At 39.9% G+C, this 15,697-nt stretch overlaps 1 protein-coding gene across 3 annotated transcripts in view; it reads right to left on the bottom strand.

The window, feature by feature from the left end:
* LOC130909638 (disintegrin and metalloproteinase domain-containing protein 12-like) overlaps window positions 1-15,697 on the bottom strand; it is a 134,517-nt gene that overhangs the window by 31,051 nt on the left and 87,769 nt on the right. For all 3 annotated transcript variants that reach the window (XM_057826358.1, XM_057826357.1, XM_057826356.1), the window contains exons 4-6: window positions 10,759-10,837; window positions 6,182-6,261; window positions 4,329-4,515 (exon numbers count right to left, since the gene is read on the bottom strand). In XM_057826358.1, the coding sequence (XP_057682341.1) occupies window positions 4,329-4,515; window positions 6,182-6,261; window positions 10,759-10,837 (346 nt within the window). The remainder of the gene's footprint in view (window positions 1-4,328; window positions 4,516-6,181; window positions 6,262-10,758; window positions 10,838-15,697) is intronic.

Genomic DNA, 15,697 nt, shown 5'->3' with positions numbered 1-15,697 from the left:
GGGGGACACGATTTTCGATCCGATTCAATACATTTAATGTTCTGAGAAAAAAAAAACTATTTTTCGTTTTTTTTTTTTTTTTTTTTTGCAAACTAGCAAAAATTAAATTGCCATCATATAAACATGCATTTTAGTGCATAATATCCATGTGCTTACTTCTTACTGATCTGAAAAAATAGTATAAAAGCGCTGAGAACAATCTTTACTGTTTGTAAAGTGAGGCGGGGCACACTGTTGATTGCTACAGCTCTCTTAGCAGCTAGGTTCACTACATGAGCAAGACATCCTATTTGTGGTCCGAATCCAACTGTGTCACGTACTGAATTAATATTTGCAGCATGATCTATAGTCACTGGTATGGATTGATTTGGCCTTCTTAACTTCCATTCAGTCATGGTGGTTTATAATTCATCGATGTAGTATATGGACTACGTGTCCCATAATCACTCTGGGCTCACGTAGACAATGGCATTGGACGTAGCACATCTAGTTTGCTATTTCATGATATCTAGTGTGTGTGCGCATTAAAAAAGGTTAGCAAACGCCACAGAAGTCTGTACGTCTGCGCATTACTGCACAACACCAGCATATGACAATCGACTTTCATAAACAGGACAAGTTTGAAGCACAGCACTCTTAATTTGCCACTCAAAAATCCGGTGTTGTGCCGAAAAATAGCCGCCCGGCGTGAAATGTCACCCCTGACGGGAGCGCCCACACGTCAACAACACCGGCACGCCGGAGGTGGTCCGTAGTCAATCCGGAGCACTGAGCGGCCGGTATACGTTGAACAATAGGATATAATGGGAACGATTGGCTCTGGCGCTATTTTTTGCCGGATCTGGAACGAAGATGCATTTTGCGCAGTTGGTAACAAGGAATTCGAACTTTAAACAGCACGTCTTCCACATGCGCGCACGCACGGGCACGCGAGGCGATAAATCGCAGCGGAAAAGTTACCGCCTTCATTTTTATTTATCGTGCGATAAATGGAATTATTGCATATTGCGACAGGCTTAGACTGTCATACAACCAAATGAACCACCACGAAGCTTCATTGCTCCAAGAAGCTTCATTTGGCCATCACTGCTCCCACTGTTGTCGTCCAACATGCCTCCGAGCATGCATTGCAGGGATACAGATGTAATAATTAAAATTCATGTTCTGTGCTGATTATTACTTCAGTTACTGTTCCAGTTGTTTCATTAATTGCTAGTTAAGGTATTTGGTTACACTTTATAGGACAGTATAAAGTGTTTGATGTTCCTGATGACTTTATCAATAAATTGTATGAATCCTTGCCGAACCGCATGGATACAGCCCTTCAAGCCCATGGAAGTCGTACAAAATATTAAATTTGGATCTCACAGCACCACTACTTAATTCGCTTATGTTATGCAACATATTTTGGTATTTGAAGTTCATTTTTTGTTGAATTTTAACACTACTTTCTGTAGGCGACAACTTTTGTCTTGCCAAAATTGAACCTTTATGTCTTCATTAAACGATAAATCTTTTTTCAGTGAAACAAATATATATTTTTGTACATTCAACATCATTTGGGAGGCTCTTAGCTTTCATATGGGCCATTTCTGAAACCAATTGACTATTTAAAAGTCAGGTTATTAGCAAATGTTTCTAAAAAATGGATAAGCGACAAGACTTTCGTCAGGGACTGTACATCATCATAAAATATTAGCCAACCTCAAAACATTCCTGCCCCCTCTCACCACCCTATCAATATTCTTCTAGATAGGCCCCTGTCAATGACGTACTGTCACTCGTTGACAGCCTCCCTGCCAGAGTTCCTAGCTCAAATGGATTGGACTTCTATCACTGTCAATGGCAACCAATATTAAAAAAAAAAAAAAAAAAAAACCTGGCCAAAAAGCACCATTGGTTGAACCTCGTGCATTGCGACCAAGTGAATCCACATGGTCTTTTTTTGATAAACCACGGGGCTCCTTTGATAAGCCACGCTGCTCCAGGCCAACAAGATAAGCGGCGTCCTGGAAGCAGGCAAAAAAAAAACATGGCAAAAGAACACTCAATACTGAATATCTCATGAAATGTGACGCTACACGTTTTTTTTACGCTGTTATTTCGCCATGTTTTCTCGTTTTATCGGGACATTAAAGCTTTGAGGCGTGAGAGTCCCCGCGAGACCTTAATATCATCAAAATGGAAGCAGCCCCATCCGAACGGCACCTGAGGGATGACAACACATTTCGACAAATCCACTAGGAAATGCTCCTGTTTTCCATTTTTCGGAAACAAATTGAACTCGTCCGATGATGTTGAAACGAGCGCTTTGGGGTTTGTACCGAAAGATCTGGTCTTAAGTTCGTATCTGGAGCACGTGGGCACTTTGTGGCTTATCTGAGGAACGGGGGGGTGATAAAAAGCAGGACAGGATGCTGTTGGCTGCTGAAATGAAAAAGGTTTAGGCTGAAAGATGTCCAGAATGCTGGACCAATCAGGGGAATAATGGTCGATCAATATATTTTGTTTCAAGATTCAAAAAGCTGCCAGAAGTTGAGATATCAGGGCCGCAAAGAGCATATTATCGCTAGCTATGCATGGGCCAATATCGCACGATATGATACTATTGAGCAAAAATATTGCTTCAAAATTAAAGCTTTAAAGTGGATTATTTTGAAAAATTTGGGTTAAAAACATTGAAAATTATTTTTAAAGAATATATGGAATACTTGGTATACTGTAGTAAAAAAAAAAAAAACCCATACTAAATATTATTATCCTTAAATAACACCTTTGTATGGCAGGTGAGTTATTTTAGGACATGAATGGGTTACTTTATGGCTACATGCTGGTTAACTGTGCTCTATTGGAAAAAAATGTGGGAAAAAATGATATCTGATAATATCGACATTGGTTTTTCATTATCAGTTTTGGACCAATATGCATGTTGCCTTCAAAGTGAATGTAGACGCCTTCTGCCTTTGTACAAGGGCTGGTCACAGCTTAACACAGAAGTTATGCTATTGACCATTAGATGTCTCCAACCTAAGATGCATGGGATTTGTTATGTGAGCAGACCATTTGCATCCGTGGTGCAAAAATTAAATGAACAATAAATGATTGAAAAATAAGGAATTATGAGCTCATTACATATTGACTAATCCAAGCAAAACGACCGGAAGTACCCTGTCCGCCATTGCGGAGGTGTGCCGCCCGCAACACACCCTCAACAGCAGAAAAAATAGCATGGTAACTCAGTTTTTTTTTCTAAAAAAAACTTTTATGCCAATGAAACAAGATTTTATAATGGCAGTAATGACACAGAATAAAGCAAGCACATACAAAAAAATAGCTGCGGCCATTAAACGGTCATAGTGTATGCTAAACTCATGGATTATACTTTATGCTGAATGCTGTGCTGATCCACTGTAAAAAACTATCAGAGAAGTCACAAACACATTGATACAAAATAACGTGACTTACTGTTTGCTAGGTGCACTCCATGCCAAAAGCCCTGCTCCCGCATCAACTCATTGAGTTCAGCCGCTTCGACAACGTTAGAGGCGCTGTCGGCGTTTATGGTGACCTCACGTCTTTTTTTTTATTAAAGAAACGAATTTACTGACATGGTCAAAATTACGTCGGTCATACTGAACCATCCTGGTAACGTTAAATTTTCGGTAAACCGCCTGGCTCTAGCTGCCAAAGGTTTGCAAAGTTGCAAACACCCCAGTAATGGCAGCCAACCACCAGAGGGCGACGTAAACAAAGCTCTACTGGGATTAGTCAACTACTGCGTTGCCAGAATAAAATAGTCACTAAGAAAAGTAATAAAATACAAAAATCTGAGCAAAAGTCCAGAAAAGTGCATTTTGGGAATTGCCGTTGCATTGGCAAGTCCTATAATTGCCTGCCTCAGGGTAACTTTTGTGAACGTGCATGATTTGTTTTATTCAATTATGGATATTGTGGCTCATTTAAATGTTTTATCTTTGATATGTGACATTTATTTTCAAGTTCAAGTTTATTGTCCCCTAAGGAGGGGAAACTTAACTTATCTTTCTATGGCTTAAATTGTTCTATTATTTTTCCACAGTATATTTTATTTGGAAAACCTTGACGTTGTTACATTTATCATTATTAAAGCATCCAGTGGGGCATCACAATACAATCAGCAATAACATGTTAAGTGCACAACTGCATATATCGGTATCCGTTTGATATTGGTATTGGATTTTTGGAGCTGGACAATATCAAGATATCGGTTAAAATGTCATTATCGGACAACTCTACTTTAAACCGATTATCAGTACATGCCTACCGCTAACAATTAAGGTTATCCTCACCCTGGTTCTGAAGGATTGGAACGGATTTCGGTATGGCGGTGTGACGTCCTCCGTCGTGTTAAAACGATGTCCGCAGTTGCCGCTAGCCAAACGAAGGTGTCGCGTCTCGTAGATCCAGTGAGTACCGTTGGTCCCGCGACCCGCAGGTTCCACCACGTAAGCGCGGCCGTCCAACGAAATTAAACCCCTGTTCACACAATTACAGTGCGGCAAATAAGTATTTAGTCAACCGCCAATTGTGCAAGTTCTCCTACTAAAAAAGATTAGAGAGGCCTGTAATTGTCAAAATGGGTAAACCTCAACCATGAGAGACAGAATGTGGGGAAAAAAAAAGAAAATCACATTGTTTGATTTTTAAAGAATTTATTTCCAAATTAGAGTGGAAAATAAGTATTTGGTCACCTACAAACAAGCAAGATTTCTGGCTGTCAAAGATGTCTAACGAGGCTCCACTTACCTGTATTAATGGCACCTGTTTTAACTCATTATCGGTATAAAAGACACCTATCCACAACCTCAGTCAGTCACACTCCAAACTCCACTATGGCCAAGACCAAAGAGCTGTCGAAGGACACCAGAGACAAAATTGTAGACTTGCACCAGGCTGGGAAGACTGAATCTGCAATAGGTAAAACGCTTGGTGTAAAGAAATCAACTGTGGGAGCAATTATTAGAAAATGGAAGACATACAAGACCACTGATAATCTCCGTTGATCTGGGGCTCCATGCAAGATCTCGCACCGTGGCGTCAAAATGATAACGAGAACGGTGAGCAAAAATCCCAGAACCAAACGGGGGGACTTAGTGAATGACCTACAGAGAGCTGGGATCACAGTAACAAAGGCTACTATCAGTAACACAATGCACCGCCAGGGACTCAAATCCTGCACTGCCAGACGTGTCCCCCTGCTGAAGCCGGTACACGTCCAGGCCAGTCTGCGGTTCGGTAGAGAGCATTTGGATGATCCAGAAGAGCACTGGGAGAATGTGTTAAGTTCAGATGAAACCAAAATAGAACTTTTTGGTAGAAACACAGGTTCTCGTGTTTAGAGGAGAAAGAATACTGAATTGCATCCGAAGAACACCATGCCCACTGTGAAGCATGGGGGTGGAAACATCATTCTTTGGGGCTGTTTTTCTGCAAAAGGACCAGGATGACTGATGTGTGTAAAGGAAAGAATGAATGGGGCCATGTATCGACAGATTTTGAGTGAAAATCTCCTTCCATCAGCAAGGGCGTTGGAGATTGACGTGACTGGGTCTTTCAGCATGACAACGATCCCAAACACACAGCCAGGGCAACAAAGGAGTGGCTTCGTAAGAAGCATTTCAAGGTCCTGGAGTGGCCTAGCCAGTCTCCAGATCTCAACCCTATAGAAAATCTGTGGAGGGAGTTGAAAGTCAGAAAGACAGCCCCAAAACATCACTGCTCTAGAGGAGATCTGCATGGAGGAATGGGCCAAAATACCAGCAAGTATGTGAAAAGCTTGTGAAGTTACAGAAAACGTTTGGCCTCTGTTATTGCCAACAAAGGGTACATAACAGAGTATTGAGATTAAATTTTGGCCACCATGATTTGCAAATCAATTCTTTAAAAATCAAACAATGTGATTTTCTGTTTTTTTTCTCCACATTCTGTCTCTCATGGTTGAGGTTTACCCATGTTGACATTTACAGGCCTCTCTAATATTTTCAAGCGGGAGAACTTTTACAATTAGTGGTTGACTAAATACTTGTTTGCCCCACTGTATATTTAAAATGTTCAGGCAGAGGTCCGGATTTCTTCAAGACAGTCCTTCATTTGAATGCCTCATCCGGTTTAATTATTTAAAAACACATGGAAACAAACTTACTTGAGCATAGAGTTGCATGTACTGATGCTAACATCAGAGTCAGGGTGATGTTCCACCTCACCGTGGTAGTAGCAGTGAGCCTGGGGGAGCGCCGAAAGACAATAAGAATAACACCATCTTGAAAACTTAATTTCAAAGCCAACAGTAACTCCAAACACTTAACCCGAACCTTAAACCCAAGGCTCTAAACTTAAAAGCCAAATTTTAATGCATACAAAATACCCAAAATAGCGCGCAGTCAGACATGAGAGTTTTTTGGAGATGGAAAGTGATGTCTAGTGACAGCTGTATTTAAACTAAAAAGCTCAGCATGTGTGTTTTATCAAGAACAAGAAGAGCTTGTGAATATTTCATCTCCTTTGACTTTTCAGGCACACTTAGTCTCCAATTCAACACTTCCACTCAACCTAATGTTTTTTTTTCAAGCGTATACATAATGAACGAGCTAAGCCCCTCCAAAAAACCTGCCAGTTGCTTCTCTGACCCTGTCAAGACTTTTTTTTAAACTAATCAAATATGAATTTTGTGACTTTGGGAAGTGAAAATCAGGAGTTTATTTGACAAAATGTTCTTTGTTCTTTGCTCCTTAAATATGCAAAAACAAATTTGCCACAAACAACCAGGCTTCACGCTCAAGTGTTGCATGAAAAGTAAGACTGTTCTATGATTTTGTAGGCTAAAGGACCCAAAGATGTTCCGTAATTTTCGGACTATGAGCCAAGGGCGTAGGTTTGGTCTTAATATTAGTAGGAACGATATAACAGCATAACCTGCATGTTCACTTTTTGCTGGTGACGAGACATTAATAAGACCAAACATATTTGGTGAATAGGGGTCAGGGCTACATTTCTCACCAATATGAACCTAATTAATTGATAGGCTAAATGATTAATGCATAAAAAATCTGTATTGACCTATACTAAAATTCACACTGCAAATTTATAACATTTTTTTTTTTTGTCTATCTAGTCAAATAATTTTCTCCATCTTTTTTTGAGTGTTAGCGGCTAGTTTACAGATTAATGCGTCAGATTCTTCCACTTACTTTAAGTAAATATTCCAATTTGTTCGTATTGAACCATCTAAAAGTTGGTCGTCTTTCACCTAAATCAAGAAAAAAAAATTCTAATAATGTTTTGAACAATATTCTTGAATTTCTGACAAGTTTTTCTTTTAAGATTAAAGAGCATACGACAGGAGAAAAAAAGTCTTAAATAGCATTATTATGTGAATTAGAATCATATTTTGAGACGATTCGACTATATACAACAATTTAGCAAAGCGCAGATGACGAGAAATTAGTCTTTTAATCTGCCAGTTAGCCACTCCTACCATTATAGGGCTCGAGCGTCCCCAGCAGGTGGATGACATCAGCGGGAGACTGGGCTCATCGGTTTTACTATTCAGCCATTGAGGGGGAATTATTCAGAACAAAGAAAACGTGACGAAGAGAGCTGCAAAATCATTCAATCATCAATCATTGTTTTAATCTCTCTCCTCCAATATTTTTCCAGGATATTGTTTTTATCCAAGTATTTTTCCCCTATAGCTAAATAAATGGCTTGAGAAGGACCAGTCAGCCCGTCGAGGGGGAACTATTCACAACGAGGAAAACGCGACGAAGAGAGCTGCAAAATCTCATTGTTTCTGTCTCTTCAATATATTTACATGATATTCTTTTTATCCAAGTATTTTCCCCAATTGCTAAATAAATGGCATGGTCATGACAAATAACAGTCTTGTGCTAAATGGAATATGAAATAATAAAAATGCACTTACTCAAGACGACATGGCAAAACTACTCCATAATGGTCAAAACTGTCGACTTCACCTTTACTGTCACACCTCCCGAACGATATTTTATGACACCTAAATAGGACATATGTCAATTCCCTTCCCCGGCTTCGGAGAATGTAAACAAACCAAGAGGCGTGACAGCTAGCCGACATGCTAACCCGAACCGAGCGATGTTTCAAAGTCTTCGAAGCGGAAAATCCCACATAACTAGCCGGATTATTTGACATGACGACTGGGTTGTCGATTGTCTTCGCGGATCGGCAAACCGCCCGGCGGAGAGCAATTTACAGTTCGTTCCGCGGAGGAGGGCGGCTGCAGTTGTTGTGCAGCTAACGTGCAGCTAATGTGCATGAGGAGAGCTTTTTATATGCCGATCAATGATCAAACAAGTAGTCCCTTATTTCAAGAAAGTTTGTAGTGTTTACTTTGTAATCGCTGTATTCGTATTTGGCATCATACAAAACAAGATGTTTACTCACTTCCTCGTAAGTCCAATGGTCCCACAGTAGTAGGGCTTGTTTTGGCCAATATCCACGGTGAATGGGAACCTTTTGAAACTCCAAAAAGGCGCACACGCCTCTCCCTCATAAAGCAAGATTTTTCTGCAGCCGTTTGGCTGGCGTGATGCGAAAAATAAACGTATTAATCCGCAAAATCAGCTGAATCCTTAGTCCTCATACAGAACAGTACGGCTGTTTCGTGAAGAGGACGCCTTCACCCGTAAACATCACAGCGTCCTCCTCCTCAATGCAAGACCGAAGCCGGAAGTCACTCATTTTCATGGCACGGGATTAAAAAAACTAAATAAATATAGCGATCGCTTCCACACACATCCAAGCAGTCCATATCAATCAGGAGCATAAAATACCGCGCATATTATGAAATAAACATGCTTTTTCGTGTCACATGCACTTTAACACTCAAAACAAGATGGAGAAAATGATTCGACTAGATTTAAGGTGATCCTCTGATTTAAATACATGTAGGCTCTAATAAACCACAATTGTTCTCTTGTACTAAAATATGTTGTTAGAAACACATAAAATGTTAAATCAATGGCAATATTTTATAATATTTAGTCCATATTTTGACCGTTAGTTGGCGCCATGGTTTGCGGGCTCGCAGTGATGACGTCATTGGCATCTTTCCAAATGTGTAGCGTGTTCAACAATTGCTTATTGCTGCCTAAACTCGCGAAGTAAAATGCCACGATGTGCTGCTTTTGGATGCAATTTCCAGTCAAATGGAAAAAAGGGGAGTGAAGTGAGTGGTCAAGGTGGAATTATTATTTTTAGTGAAAAAAGTGCATAAGTGGAAGCTTCTCCCCCTTTTTGGTCCCTGTATGCATGTATCCTACCCACCACTCGTTACAACTGGCGCCCGAACATTTTTCCTGGATCCTCAGTCAAGTAAGGGTCCCATCGCGTCTGCAATCATGGTTTTGGATCTGTCCATTTATTTTTATTCGTCGGTCCCACAGCAGCTTTTCGAATCAGTCTATTTTTTTGGAATCGACGGCCTAATCGCGGCTGCGATATTGCCATGGGATCGATCTAATTCCTGGATCTTCGAGTGAGTAAAAAACGCGGATTTGGATTAGTATTGCTATCTTTTTTGTTGACTATTCTTCGTGGGAGTTTTCCCCAAATCATACTAAATAATTAAAGCACTATGGCACGCTACAGTGACGACAGTGACTCTGACGTGGACCTTACAACAATGTTGGGGTTTGTCAGGGAATGCGTGTTTGCGTACTGCTGAGCTCCCGAGTGAAGAGTGGTCAAGGTAGAAATATTATTTTTCGTGAATAAATGTGCATAAGTGGAAGCTTCTCCCCTTTCTGGTACTTTTATACACGTATCCTAGCTACCACGCGTTACAATGTACAAGACCTGGATTACACAAGGTGTGCTCTTTGGCCTGTACTGTATGTAAAGCACACGACAGCTCTGGATGCTAACAATCTACATAATTATATTGGGAAAACGTTTGAAAATGCAATATGCTTACCTTGAATATCTGCAAATAAATCCGGAGTTCCCGAATCGCAACAGCATGCACTCTCGCTCCCAACCGGAGTTACCAACAGGACTCTCTCGCATCACCAGTTTTGCCCAACTTTTGTCTTATCAGGTATTTGCTGCACGCATTTTTCCCTGAAACTCGTCTTGTGAACGACCAACAGTGCTGTCCTGCTCTTCACTTTTCAGATCTGGTTCAAATAGGAAGGGTAGAACTGACGACATGTTGGGAAAGCTAACGAGTGACAAGCTGGAATTTCGGCATTCGGGGCCAGTAAAGTTCACGCACTGCAACGTAACAAGAATGGCGACCTATCACTTAAAATAATTTTACAAACTTTATTAAAACAAAAACATTAAGAGGGGTTTTAATATCAAATTATTATAACTCATACTAATATTTATGTTTTAAGAATTACTTGTCTTAAAAATAGAGGATTCCTTTAAGAAACATTATCAGATTAAGATGTTATACTGTGAATTTGCATTGTGAAAGTTAGTATAAATCAATACAGGTTTATTTTTGCATTAATCGCCTATCAATTAATTCAGTTCTTATTGGTGGGAAATTTATCCCTGACCGCCATTCACTCAATCTTTTTGGTCTTATTAATGTCCAATCCCCAGCAAAAAGGGTATACGCAGGTTATGCTGTCATATCATCCCAACCAATATTGAGACCAAACCTACCCCCTTGCCCTGTATTACATTATTTTAACACATAAAAGGTTAAAAGTTATCAGACCAAAAGTCCCCTACCATGGAGTTGTGTGTCCTTATAACCGCAGTGCCATCTTGCAGATAATGAGTTTCTTTATAGTTGCTTGCAAACAGAGCCCTAGAATGAAAAATAAAGACAACAAATGTTCAGCCATGACCTTAAGGAGCATTCAGAAAAAAATCAATCGCGCTGTGGGGCCTGCAAAGAAGATCAGAAATCTTTTAAAAGGCCGCGTTGCTTCAAGGATACGTCAATTGAAATTGAGCGAGGAGGAAAAAACACCATCTGGCTTGTTTCCACTTCTTGAACCTGGCTTTTGATGTGCGGACGACTATTAGCGGCTCTCATTTGGCAGGTGATGATTTGTGGGTCAAAAATTCACACTGGAGTTTGTGGGCCTCATTTTGCAGTCTTACTGAACTACAAGTAGGCGAAGGAAAAATGTATCGGTAGCTATCTTTACAATTGTTTTTACAGGGTAATTTGACAGTAAACTTTTATGTTTTTCCTTGCTCTTAAGCGGCAACCACAGCTGACAGTATTTTACCGTATATTTTAACATTAAAAATTAAATCAATTTCTTCACAGTGTTGTCCGTTTCCAAAACTCAAAAATGGAATTTGGACAGGTTGATTTGGTATGCTCCATATATGAGCAAATACAGCGATCCCCCAATTATCGCTGTTAATTGGGAACAGAACCGCCTGCGTAAAGTGAAAAACAGCAAAGTAGTGTCATACCCCGATTTTTAACATACATTTTTTTGTGTATATATTGGGCCTGTCAACAATAACACGTTAACGACCATAATTAATCTGGAAGTATTAATGCATTAAAAAAAATAATGCAATTTACAGCTCACACTAAGTTTGGCCACAATTGCCTCCCGTAGTCCCACACGGTGATGTTTACATTCTCTGCGCGGCAATGCAGGACAAAATGCAGCCAGCCACGATGAGTGAGGATGATGACCCAGGACTGCTTCATGGCAAATTCCGTTCTAAAAAGCTGCCTAATGGAAATCTGGATAAAAGAAAAGTTGTGTGCACATACTGCTGTGATGAACTGTCCTTCTATCGAAGCACAACCAGCCTAAAGTACCACCTTGGGGCTAAGCATATCTTCGCTAGTGTTAGCAATGACGCTAACACCGCAAAAACAAGCCGCAGTCATCAAACTACACTGGCAGAGTGCGGACTCGGACTTGTCAACAAAAGGATAACAAGTAGATTGACTACTGCTATTGCTAGATGGATAGCCAAAGACTGTAGAGACCCATTAACTTAGTCGAAGACAAGGGCCTTGAAAATCTCATCCAGATAGCATCGGGCGACCCAACATACAGAACACCTTCACGGGCAACTATTGCCTCAAAAATTCATGAACTTTTTGAAAATGAAAAGGCAACGAAGGTGGAGCAACTAGCCAGAGTTACGTTTGTTGCACTGACAGGAGACCACTGGACAAAAAAAATGGTATGACTGGCTAACTTAAGCAGTGTTTCTAAACACCTTTACACACATTTTAGTGTAATGTTTTTCAGTTAAGTGTGTGAAAATTGACATTTTTTTTTTTTAATATCACACAGCTTTCAGGCCATTTAGTGTAAAACTGCAAATGCTGCATTTATTTGTGTGAAATGTTAAATTTAACAGACAAGTTGTTTACACATTTTTTGAAACACTAGCTGTTGTTACTGGATTGTGCTTGTCTGCTCTTTAAGTTTATGTTAGCAGTTAATTTTGGGCAATATGCCAAACGGTATTTGAGCCACATTGTTAGTCTGAGGCACTTTAATATGTTAAGCTCTTTTCTGTATAATACTGACAATTTATTTTATTTTATACGAGCAGAGTTGTTAAATAAAAATTTCAAACTCTATTTGGTTTAGTATTATTTCATTCATACATCATACATTTCATCTGAAAACAATTTTTAAGTCAATTATAGTATTTTCCAAGTTTTTTTTTTTCCCTGAAGAGCAACTTTATTCATCCCAAGGGAAATGTGATTAATCATGATTAATCACACAGTTGACATATGATTAACTAGATTAAATTTTTTAATCATTTGACAGCACTAGTATATATACTAGAGCTGAAACGAATACTCGAGCAACTCGAGTAACTCGAGTTTAAAAACTGATCCGAGTAATTTTATTCACCTCGAGTAATCGTTTATTTTGACAGCTCTAAGCATCACGTTTTGCTCGGACTACTTTTATGCAGGACAACGCGCTGATGTCACGAGCGTAGAGGAAGAAGCCGACAGCCGCTACAAACGACGCCGACGTTGCTAAATACTAGCCCGCACGATGCTACGTTGGTAGCAGGTAGCGTCTGATGAGTCTCATAGAGATCACATGTATGTTGAACTAGATGCTTAATGACAGACTCGGCCGCGTCTGGGCAGTGTTAGTAAACAGCCGCCATCTTAAAGCAGTAGTGCGCAAGCGCTAATAAAGAGCGCTAAGCACTAATAAATAAGATTAACGTTACTGTCACTAGCTCAAGTAACGTTAGCCCTGCAAAGGGCTAGGTTTCTATTAATTATGACCACTTTCGATGCGTGGCTAACGTGTCTTACATACAGGCTTTAACATAACATCGCGTTGTGGAGTGATGAGGGTTTAAAATAAAAACTCAATAATGCTAACTATCAATTTTAGCTCAATAGTCATTGCTGGATAAAACACCAAGTAGCACTGGTCCCTAATGTGCTCCAAACCAGCCTGTATCATACATTTATTTTGAACACTGCAAAAACTCAAAATCCTATCAGGACATACAGTTTAGACTTTCTTTTTTTAATAAGATCTAAAGGTTTTTTGAATGAAAGCAGTGAATTAGTCTTTTTTTATTCTAGCTACATCTGAGATGCAATTGTTGGCTGTTTTCAACAATATACATCGAAAATAAAGACATTGATTGACTGAAAGTGGTTCAAGATTAGATGAAATGTCTTGTTTTCTCATGTATATTTATAATTGCTCTTCACCTAAAAATATGTTTTATCCGATTACTTGATTAATCGTTAGAATTTTCAGTCAATTACTCGATTATTAAAATATTCGATAGCAGCAGCCCTATTGTATACTATCAATAAGCAGGGCTGGAGCCTAAGGGGGTGCTGGGGGTGCGGTCGCACACGGGCCCAGGCCTCAAGGGGGCGTAGTTGGGCAAGGAGAGGGTCAAGCAGAAATGTAAGCTGGTGCGCCAAGCTGTCATGAGAACATTAAAGAATAGTTTGAAACACGTAAATATTAATAATATGAATAACATAAGGAAAATAATGTATAAATAATATAAATAATACATACTGGACATTCATTCTCTCACTCTCTCATATGATACCTGTGTGTTTATGGTAAAGTGTAGTGCTGCAACGATTAATCGATTAACTCGAGTATTCGATTAGAAAAAATATTCGAATTTTGTTGCTTCGAATATTCGTTTAATTAAATTGGCATTCTAATGATTAATTTTGAAAGTGTTTGCATTATTGATTAAGGTGGATACACTGCCCTCTGATCTGCCTCATTTCACATGGCTGAATCCAACTGCTCCCTGTTAAGACCAAGGTAAGCTAAGTTTTTGTTTAAGCTCAAGTTTTTTAATCCATTCGTAAATAAATTTATAGATATACACTCACCGGCCACTTTATTAGGTACACCATGCTAGTAACGGGTTGGACCCCCTTTTGCCTTCAGAACTGCCTCAATTCTTCGTGGCATAGATTCAACAAGGTGCTGGAAGCATTCATCAGAGAGTTTGGTCCATATTGACATGATGGCATCACACAGTTGGTGCAGATTTGTCGGCTGCACATCCATGATGCGAATCTCCCGTTCCACCACATCCCAAAGATGCTCTATTGGATTGAGATCTGGTGACTGTGGAGGCCATTTGAGTACAGTGAACTCATTGTCATGTTCGAGAAACCAGTCTGAGATGAGTCCAGCTTTATGACATGGTGCATTATCCTGCTGAAAGTAGCCATCAGAAGTTGGGTACATTGTGGTCATAAAGGGATGGACATGGTCAGCAACAATACTCAGGTAGGCTGTGGCGTTCCAACGATGCTCAATTGGTACCAAGGGGCCCAAAGAGTGCCAAGAAAATATTCCCCACACCATTACACCACCACCACCAGCCTGAACCGTTGATACAAGGCAGGATGGATCAATGCTTTCATTTTGTTGACACCAAATTCTGACTCTACCATCCGAATGTCGCAGTAGAAATAGAGACTCATCAGACCAGGCAACGTTTTTCCAATCTTCTATTGTCCAATTTCGATGAGCTTGTGCAAATTGTAGCCTCAGTTTCCTGTTCTTAGCTGAAAGGAGTGGCACCCGGCGTGGTCTTCTGCTGCTGTAGCACATCTGCCTCAATGTTCGACGTCACTGTTGCCTTTCTATCAGCTCAAACCAGTCTGGCCATTCTCCTCTGACCTCTGGCATCAACAAGGCATTTCCGCCCACAGAACTGCCGCTCACTGGGTATTTTTTCTTTTTCGGACCATTCTCTGTAAACCCTAGAGATGGTTGGGTGTGAAAATCCCAGTAGATCAGCAATTTCTGAAATATTCAGACCAGCCCTTCTGGCACCAACAACCATGCCACGTTCAAAGTCACTCAAATCACCTTTCTTCCCCATACTGATGCTCGGTTTGAACTGCAGGAGATTGTCTTAAACCATGTCTACATGCCTAAATGCATTGTGTTGCCGCCATGTGATTGGCTGATTAGAAATTACTATAAGTGTTAAAGAGCAGTTAGACAGGTGTACCTAATAAAGTGGCCGGTGAGTGTATTTAGCTGTTTTTTGTGGGAATATGTGACTGAAACATTTGTTAAGAGCATTGTTAAAAAAAAAAAAAAAAAAAAAAAAAGTCAGCCTTTTATAGCATTTAAGCTAGTGGACGACATGTTTATGTAGTTATGTCGTTAAAGAGTGACAATGTGGAAGTCCAGCA

Source organism: Corythoichthys intestinalis, chromosome 21 (genome assembly GCF_030265065.1).
Source record: "Corythoichthys intestinalis isolate RoL2023-P3 chromosome 21, ASM3026506v1, whole genome shotgun sequence".
NCBI lineage: Eukaryota > Metazoa > Chordata > Actinopteri > Syngnathiformes > Syngnathidae > Corythoichthys > Corythoichthys intestinalis.
The sequence above is the reverse complement of the archived record's forward strand: the minus strand, read 5'-3'. Positions and strand labels throughout refer to the sequence as shown.